Genomic DNA, 26,527 nt, shown 5'->3' on the forward strand with positions numbered 1-26,527 from the left:
TTCTGCATTGTACTGGGGGCTCAGCCTTCAGCGTGTGACTCTTCAGGGGCTTGCAATTCCATCTGTAATACCCAATCTATCCAGCTTCTCTACGTTCATGGAGATTTTTTTTTTTTTCGGTACTGGGGATTGAACTGGGGACCTTGTGCTTGCCAGGTAGATGTTTATGCCACTGAGCTATATCCCTGACCCCTCATGGTGATTTTTTGTGAGATTGACTTCAGCTTCTGGGTACCAGGAGCACTGAGGAAGTGGCCTCGAAGTTGCTCCAATGTGTGGTGCTATTTGAGGGAGCCCTGGCTCCTCTCTGCACAGACTTGATGTAGTGATGAGTGGCTGCTCCCACGGGACATGGTGCATATCAATTTGCTCACTAGGAGAGCAAAGCAAATGTTTATTTTCTAAGCACATAGGGCTCCTGATACCCAGAAACTGAAGTCAGTCTTCGCACCATCCAGAGATTAGAGGTGTCACTAAGTCTCAGTTTATATCTTCTCAGTTTTCCCTGTTGTTGTGTGATATAAATCAGGCTGCAGTTTCAGGTCTTGTTTACTTCACGCTCTCCTCTCCTGTCACCATTTCTCAGGATCCACCAGCTCTTCCGCTTTCTTCTTCTTCTGCTGTCAGTATTCCTATTTGTGTTTGCATCTAAGATGTATCCCAACAGGTGGCCTCACCTTGTCTATTTTCCATTAATTTTCTAGTGACGTTTTCTCCCATTCTTGGCCCTGGTGTGGCAAGTTGGGTCCTCTTGTCTCTGTGCAAGTCACCACAAAGTCCTCAATAGTCCCAGCCTGAGTTCTATCTCTCCAGCATTCGCTGGCTTCTCCAGGAGACTTTCCAATGTGCCTTGGTGCCATATCTTTCCCTTCTGTGTCTTCCATTCTGTCTTTCAGACACAGTATATCCTCCTGACCTGAGGATAGCCGTTCTTTTCTTGGCCTTCCTGACCTTTCCGACCTCCTCTGGCTCCACCTCCCTCCCACGCTCAGCTTTAGTTCATCAAGTTTTTCTACTTCAAGTATTTACTGATGCCCTCCTCTCTGCTTAGCATATGCCTCCCCTTCTTGCACTGTTTAATCTACAAGTCCTCTAGCATTCAGCACTCTTCTGTGAAGTTCATCATTGCCACCTCCATCTCCTGTAGTGAAGATTTATCAAGGTTGGCTTCCCCAGCCTGGGACCCTCCTGCAAGTCACAGTACCTGTTTTACTTATTTATTTATTTGTTTGTTTATTTGTTTTGACATACTAGGGATAGAACTCAAGGCCTTTCACTTTCCAGGCAGGTGCTTATGCTGCTAAGTTATCTCCCTGTCCCACATAGTACCTGTTCTTAAGGAATGTCTTAGATTTTATCCCCTCAATAGCAGGAGCTAAATGGGAATCCAAGCTCCTCTCACCTAGAGGCCAGTCAAGAAAAATCTGTCAAGCACAGTTCACAGCTAGTTTTTTACAGTTGTTCTGGCTCAGCAGCCGAGAATTCCTGTATCTGTGCCAGCTTCCTTCCTTGGCCTCCGTCTTAACCTCAGCAGGCCTGGCGTGTGACTCACTAATCCTTAGACACTATCAGCACAGAAGTGTGCCGTGAGGTTCCTTTCTGTTCCCTTGTGGACTTTCCCAAGGATTTCAGAATCTCCCTTTCAAACCCCTTCCCTGAGCTTTGTCATCACAGATGCTTGGTGGAGGGGACAGAGGGACAGAGACAGAGACAGAGACAGAGAAATAAGGCACTGTTACTCAGATGCTGAACTGGAATGTGTCCCATCAGAAAGTTGTTGCCCTAGGGAGGTATAAAAGAGGAAAGCAAAGGAGATGAGGGTTAAAATTTGATGAAATGAAATCATGTGCAGAATGTAATGGCAGAGGACTGGGTTGGATGGAGATGAGAAAAATACAACTAAATCTGACTAGCTGAAAGTTCTGCTTCAGAGCCAAAAGTCTCTTCAAATCCGAGCTAATGGAAGCTGTCCAAAAAATGATTTTGATGACGTAGGTCTGATTCACCATTCTGGCCATAAAACAAGATGTCCTTACGTTTGCGATCATTACCAGTTACTAGGGACACAGCTGCTGCTCACTAGGAACATTTTTACATATTTAAGCAACAGTTGGAAGAGTTAGCACTTCGTCCTGGTCATGGGGGAGGGGAAGGCGCAATGATGCAAACGCCCCGCATGAGCGCGGGCTGCCACTGGATGATGTGTTCTGCCCCGTACAGCCTGTGAAACCTGCTGAAGTTGTGCTTTTTATTCAGTGTGGTTAGCATGACTGCTTTTTTCCTCACTTTCACATCCCTGCTCCGCACAGCTCCTTTGATGGACTGACGTTGGAGTAGATTATTCTTACGACCTAGCCACCGGGCAGTTCAGTGGAAGATTCTCAAATTCAGGTTCTGCCAATGATGGATTTTTATCAGTCCCAGTCACACTTAATTCCTTTTTGTTTAAGAATATTTTTCCTTTAATCAGGTTAATTGATACAGTTTAGATATAAATAATGACCGTATCCATCATAGGGAATTTATACTTGTACATGATATATTTTATACCTCTTTTTCCCCCAATTCCCTCCCTTCCCTTCAACTTCTCTTTCCCTCCCTATTTACAAAACTTTACTTCAGTTTTATCCTTTCTAAATTTTTAAATCTTTTTTTCCCTGATGTTTTCTTTCTTTTTTTCCCTCTCTCCCCACCATAGCTCCTTTTCTTTCAGGCCAGTCACACTTAGGATTACTAGCTCTCCTGGGGACCCCAGTTTCTAAGGATACCATTTTGCTTCCTCTGAAGCCTCACCCCCACAGGAAAGCCCACGTACCCTGGCCACAGCCGCTCAGCTTCGGGGGAGGGGAAACAGAATGGTCCAGAAGCTAGTCTGGGAACATGTGTACAACCACCAGAGGGAAACTGTTGCTCTGCAGAGGGCTGATCCTAAAAACAAAAATAAATTCTTCTGTCTTAAGAGAGTTCACAATGTCACAAGGCCTTTGATTACAAATGCTTTATCCTTTTCTTAGCTCGACTGGGATGGTTCTTCGTGCTTCACATTGGGTCATGTTACATAAAATCTTCCCCACACCTGTGCTTATAGAGCATAGCCTGTAGGTAGCATGATAAAGAATATATCTGTATGTGACATTGCATGCCTTATGCATCCAGCTATCAACGATAGCCAATTTTTCACTGGTGAAACTTAGTTTAATTGAAAAAATTAATTTACTTTTTTTGTATTTAATACAGGGTCTCACTACACAGACTGCACAAATCAGACGCATAGTGATGCTGTTCTTCAGCCTCCCAAGCTCTGGAAGGTGCACGGCACCATGCCCAGTCTCAGCACAACCCTGGGGCGGGACCAGGCCGGCACAGCAGGCTGGGAATCAAACCCTGGCCCTTGCGTGTGCCTAAGCAGGCGCTTTAATCTGCTGAGCTATCTGGCTGGCCTTTAATTTACTTTGTTAATGAATAAGATAATTCCTTGTAACTCATGAGTTAATAAACAATGAAGAACAATGCTGTTAGAACAGGAGAATGTTTGGAAAGCTTTGCTGTCTGAAGTAAATGCAAGATACTCTCAGACTTAACTCTGACTCCTCCCATTGCCCTCCAGTCTTGGTTTTTAGGAAATAGTACTGTCATAAACACTTACAACGATGGCGCCACTTAATGGACAAAGATTACAGCCTGAGCCAGGTAGAAGAACACTGGGTAAATTATAACACTCTGACTGCAGATCCCAGTGTCTCTTGCTGCCTGTGATCGAGAACAATCTTGTGAAGTCCCAGGACCTCATACACCTGAGACGCACGTTGGTTGCAATGGGGCAGCCATTCCTCTCTTCATCTCCTGTGCTTACCCTTTTGCTGTGTCTCCATGCATCTGGACATCCTTGCCACAGCCAGCACCGTGCTTGTGGGCTTCCCAGGTCCCAGCATGGTGAAAGAGTTATTTGTAATTGACTTAGTCTCTAAGATTTTGATATAGTAACAGAAGACAGAGACAGTCTCCTGCCTACTGAGCCATCTCAATACCAAGCAATTTACTCCTTGATATTCCAGAGGCTCCCAACACAGGTCAGGAGCTGTTATCATACAAGGTATGGAAAGGGTCTGTCTGGTCTAAGCAGCTGAACTATCAAAGAATCTTAGAACACGCTATTCAGAAAATCTGGAGTATACAGATTTATAATTTCAGAGGAGAAAATTCCTCATCTTACAACAGTTCATCCCTAGAATCTTCCACACCAAAACATGCTTTGCACTGCTCTATCCACTGAGAACAAGCTCCTAACAATCTTTGATGCATAAGATTGTTGAATGTGGAATTAGAAAAAATCCAGAGAGTGAAAAAGAAAACCAAGTAAGGGGTAAATTGTCCAGGGGATCTCAGCAGCAGACAGTGGAGGCAGAGGAAAAGGGCAATAGTTACAGGGAGGAATTAATGGGAATCACATTCATGCCAGGCAATAAACTTTAATGTGCCAGGAAACCAGTCCCCTAACAAGTTAATAAATAGACGCTGAGTCGCCACATTCATTGATTTCCATGGTACAAATACTCCGCATGGCCAGTGCTTGCTACCATCAGTTCAAAAAGGCTAACAAGTTTCCTGACAATTTGACAACCCACTGTTGAGAGGCCTTTCAGCTGGCTCCAGCCCCACAGTGGTAAGAGTGGTGCTGAGCACCTCTCATTGAGGTGGAAGAGCCCCAGAGCTCCCTGGGGATGTGACTGTCCAGTTACTGAATGCTATTTTCAAGGGTTTTCTTTTCTCTACTTTTCTGTGAAAGAAATGGTCACTGGTGTACCATAGGGAGTTGGTATTCATTTCCTGTGAGTCTGCAAGGCTCTCTGAGTAAGACTGTGGGTAAGTGAAGCGGGTGCTCTCCAGGCCCAGGTGCTCCCCCTCCCCCACTCAGGCCACTCTGAAATGCAAGACCGAGGACAGTGAGAGGGAGGCCAGGAATGCAGCCTCCTCTTCTCACTCCACCCTGAGGCCTCACTGACCACTGCTTGTACCTCCACCTTTCTGTGGAGTGAATGTGGCCCTTGGCTTCATCTTATAAGGGAAAATGGAAGCTAAAGTCCAAAATAAACTATTATCAGATATCAGCCAGGCCACTAACAAGCCAGAAAACATTTGGCACAAAGACATTGCTGTCATGCGTTATTTTCCACATTGCATTTGCTTCTGTTTGTCGTGGGCCTGATCAGAGCACAAGGGAGGGAGCAGGGTAAACTTTATCCCTGGCTCCTTCTACCCCTCACAGCCCAGGCCAGGCTTTTTTGCCCCTGCTTCAGCTCTGTTCCTCTCAGGGACTGAAGACTGCCACAACTTACTCAAGATCCTGTGAGCTGTGAATGAGCAGCCTGGATTATACAACACAACCTCATCTGGCCAAGATTTCAGTTTGCTGAGTCATCAGCCTGACAAGTAGCTGTAGTCCCTGAAGTGGTCCCCTGAGTCAGTGCAGCAATGCAGGGGAGGGGGGGGCAGCTGGAGGCTCAGCACTCCGAGACCCCAGCACCAGCACCAGACCCCACGGCCTTGCGCCCAGGATACAGACTCCCCAGACCCAGCTCAGTGGCTTGGGTTCCCATGCATTTGAAGTGAATCTACCCTCAATGCACATGTGGACAGCAGCTGGTGTGCCTCCTGCTGCCTCCCTAGCTGTGACGGAGACCCACCAGGAAATGACAGTGGTTGTCAGTGTAACGCATGAGGCATCTGATGCCTCTTAACATGATACGTACAAGTTGAGAAATGGATTTCCTGTTCTCAAATATCAAATCTTGCAGTATTTCAAGAAACTAAAGTCATTAGCCAATAATGAGAGAGATTTGCCAAACACCCAACCAAGTTAACTCTTAAAATTGGGAAATGGATTGGGTTGCTGAACCACCAAAAGATGCAGCAGCCTTGAGGTGTACGGGACGGTGCGGAGACTTTGGAGAATCAGTCATGGCAAGACAACTACTGTTTTCTTCCCAGGGATGCCATCATGTAATGTGTCATCAACAATTACTATAGTTAAATGATATTTTATGAACTTGCTAAGAAATTACACTGGAAAGAAAAAGCTTGCATTTTACCTTAAGTGTGACTTTCCCACCTCAGATCATAGGTGTTCAAACAGGTTCTCTATAACCCATTTCGAAGTAGAAAGCCATATTTCAATTTTATGCTTAAGAAAGCAATTTCAGAAGCCTTAAGCCCTGTGTGTTCTAGCCAGGGCCATGCGCTACAGAAGGCTCTGGACAGCTTGTAATGAGGCTGCACAGGATCGTAAACTTTTAACATTATTATATGCTTTAGTAGATAGTTTCCATAATGCAATTCCATGAGTGCAGAGATGTAGATGATGCTGAAGCAGCCAGGTAAGGATGGCCCCCCTGCGGCCCACACAGGCTGACTGAAGTCCAGGCACTTCCATCACATGTGCCTTTGCTCACAACCACTGCCACAGCAGTCTTTGGACTCCCCCACAGGTATGTGTCTGCAAGCACACATGCCATTTTTGGCTCAATTATTGAACCTAGGTTCATGTTATTTTGTAAAATGATTTAGTAAAGGAGAATGTTTAAGAAAGAAAATGTTGTTACTTATATACATTCATTGCATGGAATATGTTCTGTGCTACCCGAGACAATTCTCCTCACTCAGTGTGCCCAGGCATCAAAGGTCTGGACAGCCAGGACCCAGTAGACCTGCTCCAGGCCATGCAGCACTATGAAACAGAGCAAGCTGGCTGGCTCCCAGCCCTGATCCCACAGGAAACGGTGAGCGATGGCTGCATGAGTGATAGCTGCAGGCCACTCCCTGCAGGTAGGCTTGGTCTTGGAGGCAGAGGGGGGATTTGCTGGTAGAAAAGGGAAGAGCAGAACTGCAAGGAGAGAGTAGAGCACCTGGAATCATGAATGGCCGGCCACTGTGCTACCAGAAGAGAATGTGTTATTCTCTACACATGGACTATGTGCCAAGGGCAGGGCCAAGGCATGCTATAGAGAGTAGGCCATCATTGCTCAGAGTTTTGCTCCCTATTGAGCTTTTCTTCATACATTTTACCTTCAACATTACAAGATTTATTTTGCTGCAGTTGGGGAGATAGCTCAGCAGTCTAAGTGCCTGCCTGGCAACTTCGATCACCAGTACCACATGCTGTGCTGGCCGCCAAAACTGGGCAAGGCTGCGCATGCTTGTAATCCCAGAGCTGGGGAGGCTGAAATAGGAGGATTGCCACAAGTCTGAGCTGCATAGCTAGACCCTGAACCAAATCTATAATTTTTTTAAAAAAAGATTTATTTTGTTAAAATACAGATATATCAATATCGCGAGCCAGTCCAAATATTCAAAGGTTTTCTTTTTCCTACAGCACACGATGTGAACTTCGTAGGAGGGTATATACATTGCTTTTGCAATCTATGAAACAGGTATTCACTAAATATCTATTTCATAGGACATTGTAAGGGATGTTATACTCATGCAAGTACAAGCTTAGCTGAGCTTTATATAGAAAAATGTGTAAGTGTGTGCTTTTATCACATGTTAGTGATTATTAATATTCATCACCATCATATTAGTATTATTGTAGTTTTGTGCTAACACACACTGACTAGTGGACTGAGTAAGTCATTTAGCAAAAGTATTTGGGCAAAAATAACAAAGAATGTCGAAATGAAGTTCAAGTATTTCAACTGGTGTTTGAAGAATTAACACACTAGGAAGAGAGGTGCGATGACAAGCTTTGGCGATTTTAATTTTTCTTCATTTCCTTCTGTACCTGCAACAGCAGGGTCCTTAGTCAGATATAACAATTAGGAGGTTGGCTTGTCTGAGGACCAAAATCAAGTCTTCCAGGCTAATTAGTCCTGGTGACATGCCGGCTTCTGACCCCTCAGGTGGGCAGTGTTCAGCGGCGCCTTTATCAGCGAGCTCATGAGAGCCAAGGCACTCCTGCCCGGAAAAGCCCATGTTATACAACAATTTACCATCTCCCTCTGTTGTGCAAACTTTCAGGGAATGATGAAATCAGGATGGAATGTGCTTCAACTTTTTGTTTTCCTGCCTGCAAATTTAACCCAGATACAGTCTATGAACTAGGAATTATTACATGGTCCCAACACTGATCAAGGTAATGAAATCATTAAAGAGACTATTTTGACCCCGGAAACTTCATTTTTTTTTCCTGCATCCATATCAAGTATTTAGTTTTACACAGTTCCTTAAGTGAATAAGATACAAAAGTGATGCAAAATAATAACTTAACAGCATGTGAGGTATTATGATATAACCTTTAAAAAAATTTATTGCATTGTATTCCACTATTGACTTTGTGTCACAATTGACTTTGTGATACACAATTGGTCATGATTTGAAGTTGAATTCTTCTCTTGGTGGCAGAGTTAAATCTTGACCCACTATGTTGGAATCACCCTCTTTGAGTGCTTTCCTGGATGCTCTGTGAGCCAGGAGAGGTGAGAGACATGGACCAGAGAGAACTGCAAGCTGAAGCTCCCCCCTGACCTAGGCTGGAATTCTCAGTGACATTAGGGGTGCAGCATGTGATGTTGAGAGGAGAGAAGAAAGCCTGTCTGTGAGATGTCATGGTAACAGAGGACTGGATACTGAATGCTTTATGAAGACATTTGTGTCTCACTGTTCTAGAGGTAGCCAAGTCCAAGAGCATGGTGCTGGCTGTGATGGGGACGTCCTGGTGCAGGGTGACACAGCCAAAGGGTGAAAGCCACATAGAGAGCGGTTCGGCCTGCCTCATCCTTTCATCAGGAACCCACAGACTCTACAACCAACCCACTTCCAAGATAAGGCATCAGTTCATTCAAGAGGGTGGGGCCTCTAAGGCCTAAGCACTTCTTCAGAGCCCAGTCTCTCCATACTGTTGAGTGGTGAATAAATTTCCATGTGAGCTTTGAGGGAGACTGCATTCTAGCAGACAGTCTCTGGTTGTCCTCATCACCTCTACATTTCTGTTTGATTCCTAACACAAAATAGACTGAAAGAATTTTTTAATGCATTGTTTTCCAAGAGAGATATAAAAGAAGGAAAAATATCTAAACCATACTCCATGGAGTTAAGATTTTTTGATCTGGTGTTTTCTTCCCTAATCTCTTCTTGTTTGAAGAAAGTCATCTTTAAACCCTGGGTTTCTGATTCAGACAGATTTGCATTTGAACTTAACTCTACCTCTAAGACCCTCTACTTCAGCTTCTTCCATATAAATAGGAACCATGATACTAACCTCCTAGCATTCTTGAACTTAGCAAAATCATACCATGGAAAGCTCAGGCACTGTGTTGATGAAGCCCTACAACCTGAAGAGTAAACATGCCTTTCTCTTCCTGTCCTTGGCCCTTTATCCTAAAGATGATGTGTACCCTGTAGAGGCTGCAGTCCTTGAACTAACAGTTGATCCACTAAGGAACCATAGGCAAGCAAGTATGTGTGTCTGACCAGCAGGATGACAGCTCAAAGCTAGGGTGTCACATCCCATAAGGAAACATTCAGCACAATAAATACAAAGTCTATTCTACACAAAATCAGATTTTAAAATCCCACAAAACTTGTAAATATTTGTAATTCCATGAAAGATTCTGAGTATCTGGTAATTGAGAGGCTGTCTTAACTCTTTCTTGGGGAAAAACAAGGAAGAAATAAACATAATATGCAACTTTGTCAATTATTTATTTCTTCACTCGATCAGACATAACTAAGGGATTAACTTCACCACTACTGTTTAGTTTTGTTTAAGTAGCAACAAAACCTGAAAGCAGAAAGGTCAACAAGCATAAATGAGTTAAGACTCCCAATGCTCCATAAACAGCAGTGCAGGATGACCTGTGTTTCTTTCTGCAATTCCAGAGCACCACATACCAGCCCCGTCTAATTTGCTCTAGAAGTTGTTATAATTATCTTATCTTTCTAGTCTGTTTCTCCAGAGGAACAAACTTTATACTCTCTAGTATTTAGAAAACACTCATTTCATAGATGTCAAAAAAGTTTTTAGTTGTTTCTTATAGAGAGTAATTATGGTTAATGTGAACCTTTTGGTAAGGATTGTTTTTATTGATGGGTTGAGCAACTCAACTAAAAATCAATGAAGATGAGTAATGCCACACATTGCCTTATTGCTTCTACGATCTAGTTTTAATCTCTCATAAAACAGCATGCAAATAAGACATATACACCTTCCACAAGATTGCCAACATCAGGGTCTGTAGGGAGCGGCTGAACTAGAGACCAATCACATATGCAGGGCTAGCGCCAGGTGAACAAGTTGGTCCACCCCCGAAGACATGGGATGGCTGAGGTGAGCCAAGTCTTTAGGCAGAAGGATTTCACCTGACACCATTCTGCTACATGTAAAAAATGTACATCCTGCAGTGGCTGGGCAGTTCTTTTTCTTTCACCAGGAAAAGGGGCTTGACCTCAGCTTTCTACCTTCTGACTCTTGTACTTGTTTCTTCATCCTCCATCATCCTCTCCCTGGGAATTTCCATAGCTGTGCTGGATGTGACAAGGGTCCCCAGTCTCTGTCCATTAAAACAACATCTGAGAATTGTCAGGGAGTGGCCATATGTTTCTTCATCTGGCCATGCACATCCTCCAAATACAATCACACACTCCAATAAAATGTATACTTTTAATGATATATAATGCATAACTAAGTCTTCCTCCTCCACTTTTCTATAATACCTGCCACCCACCTGTTCCAAGTGGATCTCATGACTCCAATCTTCTCCCTCACAGAGTCTTTGAATAGCACACCAGTTCCATCCCCAACAAATAGAACTATCTTCAACACCACCATCCTCAGGATCAGGAAAACGAAAAGGCCTTCCTCACTGCCTCCTTTCCCTCCAGCTGCTCCTCTTGCAAATTTATCCTGAACATGTTCAACATGCAATGGAGAACAGGCATCCCTCTGAAACACCTCACTTTCCTGTCTATCATAGCTTCTCTTTCTTCATTTGCCTCCCAGCCCTGCCTGGACATACTGGTGATCTTTTCAGCATATCACTCTTTGCCATTTATACCAGGGTCATCCTCAAATCTTGTTCCTTCTCACTGTCTTATTTTTCTTTCGTTCCTCAAGTTAGATAAAAGAAATTATTTCCTGGGAAAATGAAATCATGTGGATCAGGGTGCCAATGTCACATAATTCTTGCTATTCGTAGTTGACATCTCTGATATTTTGGGGTTTTTTGTTTCACTAACATCCAATGCCTTTGGGTTTTCACCGTTCTTTCCCCCAACCTAGCCACTCCTCTCAAGCATGAAGCCCAGTCACCAGCCCTGAGCACTCAGGAAACAATCTGCCCTCCTACTTTACTGCGATCCCTAATCTCACCTTTCTTCATCCTCAGCATCACTCTGTTTCTTCATTTTCCCCCCTTTTTTTTAACTGAGAAAGCATTACCCTACCTTCACACCATTTGTTAAATTAAAGAAATCAATAAAACCAATTATTTAACTTTGACTAGGGAAGTATGAATTTATGTATGGCTTTCTCTTCACGTTTATTTGCTTTATTTTTGTGGTGGTAAAAACACTTAAAATAGTCACCTCAACTGCATTTTAGCAATATGATTGCACAACCATCACCACCAGCCATTTCCATTAAATAATAACTCCTTCCTTTCTCTCCTCTGGGAACCTCCATTCTACCTTCATATTTGTATTATTCTCTGTAGTTTTAATTTACATTTATGTACTTAATATTTCTATAATCTCTAGTTTTCAGGATGCTTTATAATTGTTAACTGATTTTACTTCCATAATTATACTATGATAGTAGTTTTTGAGATTTTAAATTGAGTAAAAATGTTTAAGTTGACTGCAAATTTGTAGGATACAAAATAGAGCCAAAAGACACATAAGAAAAAGCAATAAGGAGCAATTGCTAAGCTAAAAGAAACAGAAAAAGGTTATATTCTTGACTTTCCATTTCTCAGTTCTGAACTTGAATGATAGTTGCTGCTATTTCTTGCCCAAGCAATACATTCTCTTCCTTTCTGGCTTCCTATATGCCCCAGATTCATGGATGCACACAATCATCCCCACACACATAACTTTTGTTAACTTAAGCTTATTTAATGAGGTTTCAGTCTCTTATCTCCAAATAATACTTTAATAAGACAAGTGTCACAAGTATCAGTGTATCAGTGTAACAACATGAGAATGGGAACAACATGAGAATGGGAACCTCCATTCTTGACCTTCCATATACACAATATGAAATGTAAAGGATATATATATGCATATATATACACACACACACACAGAGAGATGCACAATCACACACACACACACACACACACACACATACACACACACTATGATTAGAATGTTTCCTGCCAACTTAACACTGAGATTGGAATGCCGTTGGCACTAACAGTTAGGACCTTGGCAAGGTGATTACATCACTGGGGCACTGCCCTCGTGAGTGGATAATGCCCTTACTGTAGGCATGGGTTACTTCCAACCTAAACAGGCTCCTGACAAAAGGATGAGTCTGGCCCAATGACCTCTTTCAGTCTCAGTACTGCGGCATAATGAGACTAGCAGTCTTTGTGCCCAGGTCTCCCTCTCCTGCCTGCCTCCATCTGTCCTCAAAGTGAAACCCGGGTATCAGAGCTGCTTGAGCCCAGAAGAAAATGTTTGTTCTGGCTTCCATCTGTTGCTCTTTTAAGTCTCTCCTGGAATTCTGTCCATTCACCCAGGAAAATCCTATGCATTGTAAGACTAAACTCAAGAGGAACCTTCCCAGTAGGTGGGTCTCTGAGTTGTTTGTAGTGTTTTTCTAAGATTTCTGCCCACTCCCTTGAAAAACAAGGTGTGGTATCCCTCCTCTGTCCCTGGAATAACCAGACTGTTTTATTATGAATGTGTCACACAGTCTCGTTTTTTTCTTCTTTGCTCATTTTTTTTTTGTCAGACTGATAGTTCTGTGGTAGTTTAATTCTTCATATCCCTTTATTTATTTCTAGGGACTAACCTGCCTCCACACACTTGAATGCTAACCAGATAATGAGCAAATAGAGACAGGAAGAAAATGAAAGATTAAAATAGTGAGAAAATCAGTGTGTGTTGAAAGACTAAAATTAGCAGCAACTCATGAAGCAGAAGTCACGTCTCTCTCACCATGGATGACAGAAACGATTCTATCTGGCTGAATAAGAGCATTTCTTGTCATATAACAGTGAGGTTATCAGGTTATATAGGACAAAACTAGGCTCACTTGGCCAACAATACCTCGTTCTGTGTCTGTGTAGTTCAGAACACTTTTCCTCTGTGCCAGCTCTGATCTTAAAAAGTACTCACCATGCCAGTTTAGCCTTGCCAGCAAGCACCAGGACCCTTCCAACTCCCTTTACTGTGCATGACTGGGATTGTCTCTGATTGAACCAAGTTTGCCATTTGCTTCACTGACCCATCCTAATGTGGATAAGGGCACAGACAGAAAGAGGGGCCCAGCAGTATAGTAAGGTCACAAGCTTCCTCAAGTTCAGAAATAGTCATTTCACCTCAACCACCTGAGCTGACAACAGCAGAGGCAAGGATTTTTTAATGAAAAAGAAGAGGAGTTCAGAGGTCAAGATTTCAAGAAAGTGAAAGAGTGAGTACCAGACAGGCACAAATTAGAGATTGGATATTAGAGAAATTGTATTAGAGGTTAGAACTCAATTAGGGGATGAGAGACATTGAAGTTGAGCAAACGTTCCTCATCTTCACTTCCTCTCTGCAGCGCAGAGCCTTTACATAATGAGCTGTAGCCAGTAGGAAGTCAGGGGAAGGGGTGAGTTCCATCAGCACCACCCTTCAGGCCAGTCAGGCTGAAGTAGAGTCACCCACTCCCTGTTGTCACCTGATTTGGGATATCAGTGCTCAGCAAGGCACGGTGTACCTAGATTTTAAAGTCATATCAGAGCCTACCAATCAACATGGAAGACAACAAAAATTACAAGGTGAAATGAAACTTAATCACCTGGGCTATTTTAGAGATAACATGAGTTAGCGGTGGCATAGCTTCTGCATCTCACGGTGGCAATCTGCGCGTGTTAGAACACAAGGAATGCATTTATCATGGTAGGCTTCATAGCACTGGTGCTTCTAAAATTTTCTTAAGCGTATCACAGAACTAGCATAGATTAAATCACAGAAAGAAATATATTAGGGAAGGAGAAAAAAAACATTCTACTTCCTTTCTCAAAACAAATGATTTTAATTAAACATGTCACTAGGAGTCATAGAGCTAACTGTACGGATAATGAACTATTTATTAACTGACATAATTTTTTGGCCTCTACTATAGATAAGCTGAAATTTGATTCCTCTGGAGTATTTATTCATGTGAGCACTGGAACTAGACCTGAAATCATTTCAACTAATATTGCCTGTTGTTCATTAGGTATAAAAAATAAATGAGAAGTTTGAGGATCTGATTGGTAATACCCGAGACAGACTTATGGTCATGTTTCGTATCTTTCACTAAGTAGGGAGAATTTACTCTTACTTCTTTTTAATGTGGAAGTGATTAAGACTGAAATTTCAAACAACAAATAATTTCAACAACAATGGATAGGGAAAAATTGAAAATCCAAGATTATAGGTGCTACGAACTGCAAAAACAAATTAGATAGTGTTTCTTTGGAAATCGGCTTTCTTTTTTTTTTTCTGTTTGTGTAAAAAACCTCCATAAACTGTTTCTGCATAACTTCTGGGCTGATAAAACACAATGCAATTTCTGGCGGCTTATCCATTGAGCATTTTTTCATGGTTCTGGAGGCTGTGAAATCCAAGGCCAGGATGCAAGCAGATTTGAAATCAGGTGAAGGAAAAATTCCACATTTATAGATGAACATATTCTTGCTGTTTCCTTGGGGAGAGACCAGGTTGGGAGAGACAGAGAGACAACACAGAAGCTCGAGGTCTCTTCTGATGATGACAGTAATCCCAGCATAAACACCCCACCTACAATTTAATGCAAAAAACAAGCAACATTGAAACAAATGGAGTAAAGCAAATTGCTAGCATGAAGACTCAGTGGAGGGACTTGGAACATCAGGCTTTACTGATATTTTCATTCAGGGGATAGCAGTGGCTGAGAAGAGGGTCTCTAAAGCAGGTCCGTTTGGCCTACATAGATCTGGAGCTGTGCAGAAAGCTGTCTCCAGTTGTCAGTTGTTCACAGAGGCACAGCTGTCTGCGCCTGGAGGCCCTGATCTGCAGTCACACCAAGGAGGCTCTCTGTGCAGTGACAGTCCCTGAAAAGTTAGCTGAAGTGGCTCCACGGGCACTTGCCTGAGGTGAGGCCACAGGTAGGACAGCAGAGCAGCTGTATTCCTTCCTAGACTGCTGAGTTAAGATGTCTCCAGACTCAGGACAGCACTAGAGGCAGACTACAGCACAGTTTCCAGAGTAACCAGGAACCTACCTGTGGCCTAATCTCCTCCTCATTGCATCATCAGGCCTCCGCAGGAAAATGGAGCATGATGTAATTTTTCTGAGATCACAAAACACCAGGAAAAGACAGGTGCTGTCATATGCAGACTGAGATCTCAAGTGCATTTTTAAGATTGTTTATTTGAGAGATAACTGAAACCTGTAAAACTCAGAGAAAAGCAGGAGACACTTTCATTGCCCTCACCTCTGCTATTCTGGAAGAACAGGGACACCAAGACTGGGATGGTACTCACCTTCCTACCCAGAGTCCCTGTGTCCTCCAGCTTCTGTGCTTGGGCTATACCCCAGGAACACCCCCAGCATGAAGTGGCAGTTCTGGAACCTCACTGCTCACACCCCAAGGTCAAGTGAGTTACCCCTGCCCACATCTCCCCACTGTGAGCTGGAACCCTACAACCCCGATCACAACCCCTTGTCCCCCATAAGATCATCCCTGGGCAAGTGAGACTTGTCTACACCCGGGGACCCCCATGGTACAGAGCCCCATGGAGATGATCCTGAGCAAGTGCATGGGACTGGGGTTAGAGCTGCACTCTGGAATCCCTTGAGGGAACTGTGTGCAGCTACAGAACAGATCGGAGTTGTTGTCTTCATAATTGGCCCTGCCACCAAGGTCACTCACTCATCTGCCTGGCACAGGACAGCTCCAGGGTCGCTATCTCCACATTCAATCAAATGATCCAGCTGAGTACCAGCCAGAGCTTCCTCCATAAACACAGAGGCCCCAAGATCTCTTCAAGGCAGCCTTCACAGCTGAAGTCCCCCAGCCTGGAGACCAGATGCAGGAGTTGTTCTGTGACCCCAGGACCACCGTGCCTTCTCCCAGCATGGCTTGGCTAAGGCCAGTGCTGGGAGTACAGTGGGGGGACTTCATGACTCTGCCATCCTCACTGCAGCTGTATTTATGCATGTGTTTATTTTTACAAGCGTATGTTGGGATATTTAACCCTCATATTTACAACTGTATATATGTTTCTTCAATCACAGTTCATCCCTGATCATCTTTTAATTTGCAGGGCTTAGACTCCTGGTGACACTGACACTTACCTGAACACGAATGTGGACAGTGTGATGAGCAGGTGGGGAGCTGGCAATGAGACGCGAGGAGAAGGATGTGTGTGCACACAGCTGTCTTTGTATTTTTCGCAAAGGATGTTAGGTGATACTTAGGGCAAGCCTCTCTGTTACAGTTACAGGATCAGCAGTTACACTGATTAGCATCCAGGCTGGTGGACAGATGAGACCCCAACTCCTCCACTCAGCCCATCTCCCTCTGCTCAATGGAAAAACTCCAGCTGCAAGCACCAATTTCTGCCTCTGAGGGTTTCCAGGATCCTCCCAAACACCATGCCTTTGCTTGCTGGCCCCTCTCTCTCTCTGGAATGTTTCCACTTCTGTTTCCCCATTTACTTAGAAAGCACTTCATTCTTTAAAACTCGCCTAACATGTCAAGTCCTCCAAGAAACCTTCTCTGACACTCTTGTAAGTCTGCACTGTAAGAGTTGGAGCAGGTGGGCCCTCTGCCCCTAATGCCTTGCTCAGGTCACCATAGTGTCCATGGGATTTTCTTTTTCCTTTTTTTTTAATTTTGATTTCTTTTTTTATTTTTTATTTTTAAAGAGAATAAAAAATAGTAAAAAAAAAACTACAGAATTTCACTAAACAAAAGTATAGAAATTCAAATGATATCTCAGTGTTGTTTTAATTTGCATCTCTTGAATGACCAATGATGTTGAATATTTTTTCATATATTTATTGCCATTTGTTTTTTGTTTTGTTTTGTTTTCTGTATTTGAGGGAAGGGTCTACAGGGTCTACAGAGTCTCACTACTAGATTAGACTCATTCTGATCTGCCTGTTTACAGCTTCCCAAGAGCTGGGATTACAGGAGCATGCCACCATGCCCAGTCTCAATCACTGTTTCAGTGTGCCCTCGGGGGTGGGGCCAACATGGCAGGCCCTGGGATTGAACCCCAGGCCCCTGCACCTGCTTGCAGGTACTTTAATCTGCTGAGCTATTTGGCCAGCCCTTATTTGCCATTTGTATTTCTTCATTTGTGAAGTATATATTCACCTCAGATACCTGGGTCTTTGAATTTTGGAGGCCTGAATTTTTTGATTCTTTATATATTTTAGATAAAAGTCCTTTGTCTGAGGGACAGTTGGTTATAATCGTTCCCAATTCATGTTTTTTTAACCAATTTTACAAGTTTACATCTGGTAGTCTAAAGAACTAATCTGTGTCCATGGGCTTTTCTAAAAGCTCACCTCTACTTTCATGCCCCCAGGGCATTGAGAGTCTGTTCTCATCTTCGTGCTGGTGATACCTAGCCTTGCTCCTATGTTACGAATGCTGAGGAAATGGTCCATGAAAGTGCTGAAATGAATGGAGCAACAAAGGAACTGAATTCTGGTTGAAAGGCTCTTCTTTCAGAAACATAATCCAAGCAGTAAGTGAAAACAGACATCCAGTACAAAGTGGCCTGACAAAGACAGAACTCATTTCCCTTCCTTGTGAAGCTGACAGCCTAATGAGAAGGCAAGATGAAACCGAGTCCTGGATTTCAAAACTTCTCCCCAGAGCTCTGTGTCTTCCTGGATCTGCTGCTGTGTTTTATGCTGGCTGCGTTTTAGGCAGGCTCTCCTTAAGCACTGGCAAAGCTTCAAGCCTCTATTCTACCAGCGATAAGCAGCAGGAAGCACAATATTTTTGCCCAACCATTTCCCAACAAAAAGTGTTCCAGGAATTTTTCTGACTTGGACAGGGGAAGTCACTGTCACCTCTGAGCCTGTCAACATGACTGGGGGTTGGACCCAAACAGGAAGGGCGGTGCGATCCTAGCTGGGACTTGCAGCTCATTCCTGGACTTCAGAGTAAGATCACCTTACCTGAGCCACTCAGACTGGGAAGGAGAGAGGCCAAGGAAAAGAAAACTGGAGCTCCAGTTTCCATGAGCAAACCAAGATTATCTTATAAAAATTAAAGGGAAGGGGCTCAAACCTGCACAAGTGGCAGATCACTAGAATCAGGACAGGGTAAATAGCACTGACATGCAAAGGCTTTGTTTTTCATTTTTTTTAAATTAATTTTATTGAGAAAGAAATAGCAATGAGACAATTTCAAAACAGGTTAGTAGGACAGTTACAATAATTAATATATTGCATATTGTTGTCTTTATAGTGGTTATTCATACTACAAGATGCAGACATGATATCTTGTCTAAACACTATTAGCACAAATCTTTCTTCTCATTGAACTAAGAGAAAGTAGCTTTTTATCTAAACTATTTAGTATATACAGATATATATATATATATATATATATATATATATTACTACAAAATGGTTCTTCATTTAATCCTCCTTTTTTGTTTAGTTTTGTCAGAGATGGTATTCCATTGCCATTCAAATATTGTAGGTAGGTGAATTCAGCAAAATAATCTAATATAGTCTAGTAGTCCATAATAATAGTGAGTTATCCGAAGAACTGGCAATGTCAGAAGTTGTCAATTTGGGCCTTTTACAGCTCGGCCTATTAATGTGAGGTTAAACCTACTGCATATGTTGTAGGGCAATAATAAGCTTCTCTTCTGGAGGATTAACAACTTAAATTTGCAGACCAAAAATTAGAGAAAAAGAAGGGCTGCAAGGACAGTCAACATTTTAGCCCTAGCCTTTCAAGGTCAGTGAGGACTGAGGACATAGGAGAACCTGTACTGTAACATAATGTAACTCAATTGTGTCCCAAATTTTCTGATCAAGGAGATTATGGGGCCACAGAGGAATGTGATCTATGATGTAGAGTGTGCCTAAGGAGAGTCACATGGAGAGAAAACATTCTCTCAGGCTTTCACAGAGAGCAGATTGGTCAAGCAATGGCTGTGACTCATCCAGATGGCTGACACTGACAAAAGATCTACAAACTGCTGCACAAGGTTTCAGGTAAATCCTGAGGGGATTTGACTGACCGTGTCAGATACAAAAGTTACATTTTTTGTTATATAGGGCTTAGTTTATCTTGGTCTTAACCATCCAGCAGAAAAATATAGACACATATCTGCGATGGCCCAAGCACAGTGGGATGCAGCAAGAGCTCATTCCTGTGGCTCAGCTAGCGCTCAGGGTGGACAGCAGCTTTTGTCAAAAAGGAAGGGTACACAGTGATAACAAAACTGCAGATCCACCAATGTACCAACCAAAACAGGGATCTTCAAGCAACACCTTGTTTTAGCGATTTCTCTCTTTTCTCCACTTGCAGACTGCACAGATTTGATGTTAGGACATAGAAACCAGTTACCCAGATCACAGTGATAACTGTCTAGAGAAAACACTAAAATACGGAAGAATTTATTTATTTTGGCCCAATCTCATTTTTAAATGTTTCTAAGAAAATAAATATAGACTGTTATAGATCAAATTATGAGGACTGATATACTATAAAAGGAATACCTTGTAGTATTCCATTTTGTAGCAATTATTTTTTATTACACAAGTCTTAGGCATAAAGTTACACCTTATTCTACATATAAGAAGTTGTCTCTAGAATAGTTTCACCTTTTTCAAAACTACTATGCATTTTTAAGTCTGTATTTCCTTTTGAGTATTTTCTCTTGTCAATACTTTGAACTGGGTCTCAAAGTCACTACAGCAAATATCTCCCATTTTCTTAAGTTATTAGGATAGTGTTCTGGGACATCTCCAACTAATGCTAAAGCAAAACAATTCAGGGTTTGTTTATTTTGGTACTAGAGATTTAACTCAGGACCTTGCACTTGCCAGGCAGGTACTTATGCTACAGAGCTATCTCCCCAGCCCAGTGCTACAGTTCTTAACCCACAAGGGGCCCACAAAAAGAGGGAAACTGATCTCAGTAAGCTAGAGCCTATCACAGTGCACATTTTACCTCCAGGAAGCTCTGAGGGTGAAAAATTCATTTCTGCTGCCTGAGATGGGATAGGAAGTGTTGATTAAATTAAGGGTAATATATGTCAGGAAGGAAAACTTGCTATTGATGAAATAAAACACTTGGAGGCCTTTGAAAAGTTTGCTACTTTTAAGATTTAGGAAAGATGAAGTTAAACTATGAGGTAACAAACGTTAAAAACAAACAAGTTTCCTGAAGCTGTGAATCATTTACACCCCCTAAAAATTTTTTTTGAGACTTACATGACTTTGGTTTTGTTGGCAGCGGGGTCCCAGCTGCCTGAAGCTCAAATTCTGAATTTTATTTGCTGTGAGACCTAGACAATTACTTAAATTTCATAGCCTTCCACTTCCTTATGAAATGTGATATGTGGGCTTGGGGAGGTAAGAAGGGATGGCACAGTGGAGAGGTTAAGATGCTAAGTAAATGTGAGTCAGGTTTCACAACGAATGATGGCCAGATAGGACAGGCATTTATAATTTTTCCTAATCACTAGATATCATAACATACATCTGTCACTTTCTGGGGACATTGAACACAAAAGCAAAATTCTTATGAAGTTTGTTCATTGGACTGAATCATAAAACGCCTAGTAATCTGCCTTCTTTATTTCTGCCTTTTATAATTTTCTGCGGTAAGCACATATAGATGTATATGTGTAGAAAAATAAAGTAATAGTTACACATTTTAAAGAATAATTATTGTAGTTCTGAGCCACTCATTTGTTTCAAGAAAATAGACTGTATTTTCAACTAGGAATCCCAGAAAAATAGTGGAAACACTAGCATCAATGCCACAAATCCTCAATTATTGATGAATTACATATTTTATAAACTTTAAGACATTTTCCACTTCCTACTTTTTTCTAATTAGATTTTATCGGTACGTTTTACATATACATAATGATCACGTTCATCATAGAGAATTTCTACCTGTACATGATACAACTTCATTCCTTCCCCCCATTCCCCTACCTACCTTCAACCCCTCCTCTCCCCATTTACAAAAGCTTTGTTTCCGTTTTCTGCTTCTGAGAGTGTCCTGGGAGGCCAAGGAATTTCCCGGCCCAGGCCCAAGAGGACCCCCGGGTCCCCAGCCGCCCTCCGGCCAGGCTGCGGTGCGCTCTGGATTCCCTGGAGCTTGGGAAGTTCCTGCCTTTCGCACAGGAAGGAAACGGCGGAGCGTTTACCGCACTTTCTCAAACACTGGAATGCACTTTTGATACCGATCTTTCATTGTCACAAATTGTGATCTGATTGTCCAGCAAAATACCAGGATGGAAGCCAATACTTGTGTAAAATCCCTGATAGATAAGATTAAACAGCATTTATGAGCACAGAAGGGAAAACCCCAGCTCCCTCCAACTGCAGGGACCTTGGCTCTACGCGTGTCCCCGCCCGGAGGGCGTCTCCTTCCGGAACTGAGCTGGGGGAAGCCCCAGCACGGCCTCCCAGAGGCGCATAAAGGGGTGCAGCTGCCGAAGAGCGGCAGTCCAGCCTGAGAGCTCCAGCCCAGCCTGACAGCGCCAGTCCAGCCTGAGAGCTCCAGTCCAGCCATGGCCCGCACCACCCCCAGTGCCCTGCGCCCAGCTCCACTGCTGCTGCTTCTGCTGCTCGTCGTGGGCGCCTTCTGGAAAGCCACAGGTGGGACCGCGAGGACGGGGAGGTCCGGGACAAGAGGATCCCGGAAACACGGGACGGTACCGCGCTCGTCCCTCTCCCCTTCCCCAGGACTGGGCACGGGGACGTTGCTCACCTCCTTGTCCTTCTCCTTAGGGGCACCTCTAAACACCGAGCTGCGTTGCCGTTGCCTGCAGCCTGTGCGCGGTCTGCACCCCAGGAACATCCAGAGCGTAGCGGTGACAGCGCCAGGACCCCATTGCCACCAAACCGAAGTCGTGTAAGTCTCCAGTCCCGCTGCCTCGCTAGACCTGGGAACCCTGACTTGGGGATCCTGACACAGCTCAGGTTACTTCACTCATGGCCTCTCCCTTCCTCCCTCAGGGCCACGCTCAAGGATGGACGTGAAGCCTGTCTAGACCCGGAAGCCCCCATGGTGCAGAAAGTACTGCAGAGGATGCTGAGCAGGTGCGTGGGGCTCTGTGCGCACGGGACTAGGGCCAGGTCTGTGCCCTGAACTCACATGGGGTGGTGGGGGCCGGAGTGCAGCTGCGGGATGAGGACCAGGGCCATCTTTCCATTACTCACCTCCCCTCGCAGAGCACTCATCTGCCTGCCCAGAGGAGGGCTGTCTGCCATGGGAGGCACGCACTAAAGAGTGCTAGTAAAGTCCTCTACTCTAAAAAGTGCGAGTAAACTCCTGGTCTTGCAAGACTTAGAACTGGCTGAGAGGGCTGAAAGGCTCTCACCTATTGACACCAAGGGTCAAGGCTTGAAAGAGGAACATTCTGTTGTGGGTTGCGGGCTTTAAACTTTATTGTGACCAGCAGAGACGTTGTCTGAGGCCAGGCTGGGTTCAGGAGGTTCTGAGGCTTATTCTGAGGAGTCTCCAAGCAGTGTGGAAACAACCAAAACTGCTCCTGAGTGGGTTTGATCTGAGGCTGTTCTGAGATGGCTCCTGACTAAATCATTTTTATGCTGCTGTAACAGCATGCGGCTGTTTGAAGCTAAACTACAATGTGATTACAGCTCCCCTTCTTCCTGGCCAACAGCACTAGAAGACTAGTGGTTTTTGTCGAGTGCAAGACTAGAGAATAAGCAGAAGAGCTTAGTAGAGAAGGCCCTCCTGTGAGATTTCTGAGCTCCTGCTAACAACAGTATTCTTCTCTTCACAGAAGCAAAGCCAACTGATTCCCAGAGGACCAGAAGCCCTGCTCCTGCTTCTGAAGGGATTCTCAGAGGAGTCTAAGGAATAGAGACAAGATAACACCAAGGATGCTGGGACTGTGCCAATGCCTGTGATGATTTCTTATGAAAGTTTTTTTTCTATTTATTTGCATATGTATTAATTTATTTTTCTATGCTTTTATATTGTTTAATATTTAAAGATGTGATGGTGTTTGATTTTCGGATATCATATTGTATTGTTAACTAGTTAACAAAAAAAGTTAACATTTTTAATGTTAACTAGAAGTTATTTGAGTCTTGACTGGCTTAGTGTGAAGATGAAGGGTGTGAAATATTTATTTATTAAGCTTGTTGGGCACTGCACCAGCCAGGTGGAGGATGCAGAGATCCATGTTAACCTGGAAGTGTGCTTGCACATCTGTTTGTGTAACTGTTAAGATGAGTGTGAACCTTAGCTGTTATTTATTGTAATACTTTCACAGTATGTAGTCAACATTTCTGATGTTGAAGCCTTAAGAACTACAATGTTCTAATTATCCCTTGGACATTTTATGTCTTCTTCGTAAGGCACAATGCCTTGTTTAACCACAACTGTGCACTGTTGCTACATGTTTTGGAATAGAGATATATTTATTGGTATGTTTTTACAAATAACATGGAAATAAAGCCTTTACAAAAATATATTGCTTAGATTTGCTTTATGTCTGGGTTTTTCCCAAGTATCCAAGGTATCAGAGAGTCATAAAAGACTGAGCTTATGTCAATGGCTGCCACAGCTGATTGTTCCCTTACTCTCTCAAGAGAGTAAGGAATAGTTGTTTCTTTCTTTCTTTTTTTTTTAATCTATGAAGGGCCCAACCTTACAAATCCATTTCTGGAGGCATCTGATTGGAGTCAGTGGGAGGGTATTAATTTTCTATTGCTGCCTTGGCAAATCAGCACAGGGTTACAGGTTTGGAACAACACAGATGTATTTTCTCACAATTTTGATGTGCAGAGGACCAAACTCAGTTCATTGAGCTCAAGCCCAGGTGTCTGAAGGGCTGAGGAAACCCAGGGAGCATCAATTTCTTTAATACTTCCAGCTTCCATAGGCCATCTCTGACGCTGCACCTCCAGGGCCAGCAGCACAGCTCCCTCGAGTCTCCCTTTCTGTCATCTTTCTCTACCAGGTGGCTGCTGTCTGACTCTGACTCCTCTTAGGTCCCTCTCATAAGAATTTTGCCATTATAACAGGCCCACCTGGATTGTATTGGGGTAATCTTTCCATCTCCAGATCCTTTATGAAATCAGGTGTGCAGAATTCCATTAGTAATGTAACCTATTCATAAGTTCTAGGAATTTGGACAAGGACATCTTCATAGGCTATTTTTAAGCCTACTGCAGTGGCTTGAAAGCCAGTATTTAAAGCACTTTTTGCTAGGCTACTACATGTAGTACGAGGGGAGTTTGAGGTTATGGGAGAAATCAAAGCAGTGTCAGCACTGGCTAGCATTCAATCAGTACACCTATTATCAATGTTCCTAAAGATACATAGACTTAGGGTTTTTTTTTTTTTTTTTTTTTTTTTTTGCAGATGTGTACTATTTCTAAAGCAAATGAAATAAAAACAAACATTATTATATAACTGGTGGAAAGATTTGGGTGATTGGAAGAGGAAGAGGAAGAAGGGCCCGAGGGCTCGGTGGAATACTTGGAAAGGTTCCCCAGGAAACAGATGTCCTCTGCATTCAAAAATCAGGCTCAGAACAGTGTCAGCCCCTGTGACCACATGACTCAGACAGGCCACCAGGAAACCACAATAGCAGCAGTGCCTGAGGTTTCCCAGGCAAAGAATCCAGAATTGAAGAGAAATGACAGATATCCTCACTTTATGGTTATGATTACTCATGAGTTCTCCTGCAATACTCACTGGAGAGGTCCAGCACTTGGCAGGATATAAAAGAAAGGAGAGGGCAAAGCTTTACAACAGCAGGGTGGACAGAGCTTTCTCTTCTGGAACAAAAAAATCACACAGTACAAATTCTTCATGAAACACAGCCTAAGGTAAAGGCTATACTATGTCTATCAGCCACTCTAGACTTCAACTTTTTGCACATAGTGTACCCAGGGGAGACTCTTCAGAGTGACAGCAGCAAGCAACTGAAGTCGAGTCCTTACCCTCTACTGTCCTATGAAAAGAAATGAGATGATCTGGGGCATCATGAGCAGATCAGATGAGCCAGGACAAGGAGAACAAGCTAGATGTTGTCCACTGTAGGTCACAAAACAAAGACAAGTTCACAGAATCACCTGATTCAGTCTCTTCCTCACAGAACTACCTAAAAAGAAAACAAGGAAGACAACCAAGGCTTAGTCTAAGGATTTTACCAAACTACAGCAATTCTCACAGCCCATTGAAAAAACTTGTCTTCATATACATTGTAGGCCCAGTTTCTCTCAGATCCTCAACAATCTTCTCAGACCCATCATAATCTTCACAAAAGTGTGGACTAAATGAAAAATTGTGATCTTTGTAGCCAGGCACACACAGAAATCAAGCTCTACCACTCTGTGTGCACATTGCTGGGGTCTAATTAACGGCCCTCACAGGTGAACACATGTCCTACATTCAGTTATGACCCCAGTTCTACTACTTACCTCTCTTGATCTTGCCAAATGACTTACGTTCTCTGAGTTTCAATTTCCTCATCTTCAGAAGAAGAGCACTCCTTGCGGGATTGTTCTGAAGTTTCAAGAAAACACACCAAAAACATACAAAGCCATACTCTACAAATGGTTGCTACCATTAACATAGGTTATGATATCTGTGTTGTAACAGGCAATTATTTTGGGGGAAAAAGACAGAAAACACAATTAAAAGTGAAGCATATAATGTGATTCACAAACTAGTATGACCCTCAGAGGACCTGGAAGATCATGATACTGTAATAAATTATATCCAAAAGTTTGAGAATATAATACACTTAGATTTTAGGAAGTAAAGAATTCACTGAAAATTAAATCTATTACCAATATGGGTGAAAAATATCAAAATAGAAACTCACTTTTGAAAGTGAAGATTTCAGAAAAATCTCACCATAATCTCCTGGACAATATCCATAGTAAATACCATTAAGCCCTAAATTTTTCTGAAGCCAGAAACTACTCTTATTTTGATCCTATAAACACTTGCATCTTATTTTTGTATATTTATCTATTGTCATCATAGTAACTACAAACACTGACAAATACAAGTTGATTGATTTCCCTTGTTTCACAAAAAATGGTGAAGGAGATTAAGACTGTGTCTGATTAGTATACCTGTGTCCTTACAGCT

At 42.9% G+C, this 26,527-nt stretch overlaps 1 protein-coding gene across 1 annotated transcript; it reads left to right on the forward strand.

Moving 5' to 3' along the window:
- Window positions 1-5,419: 5,419 nt before the first annotated feature.
- LOC105741914 (growth-regulated alpha protein-like) lies at window positions 5,420-23,881 on the forward strand. The gene is made up of 5 exons (XM_023712933.1): window positions 5,420-5,430; window positions 21,887-22,044; window positions 22,177-22,300; window positions 22,405-22,488; window positions 23,196-23,881. Exons 2-5 carry the CDS (start codon window positions 21,957-21,959, stop codon window positions 23,209-23,211), a joined length of 312 nt encoding a protein of 103 aa, XP_023568701.1. The 5' UTR covers window positions 5,420-5,430; window positions 21,887-21,956; the 3' UTR covers window positions 23,212-23,881.
- Window positions 23,882-26,527: the final 2,646 nt, after the last annotated feature.

This window comes from Octodon degus, unplaced genomic scaffold, assembly GCF_000260255.1.
Source record: "Octodon degus isolate 3935 unplaced genomic scaffold, OctDeg1.0 scaffold00028, whole genome shotgun sequence".
NCBI classification, from domain to species: domain Eukaryota; kingdom Metazoa; phylum Chordata; class Mammalia; order Rodentia; family Octodontidae; genus Octodon; species Octodon degus.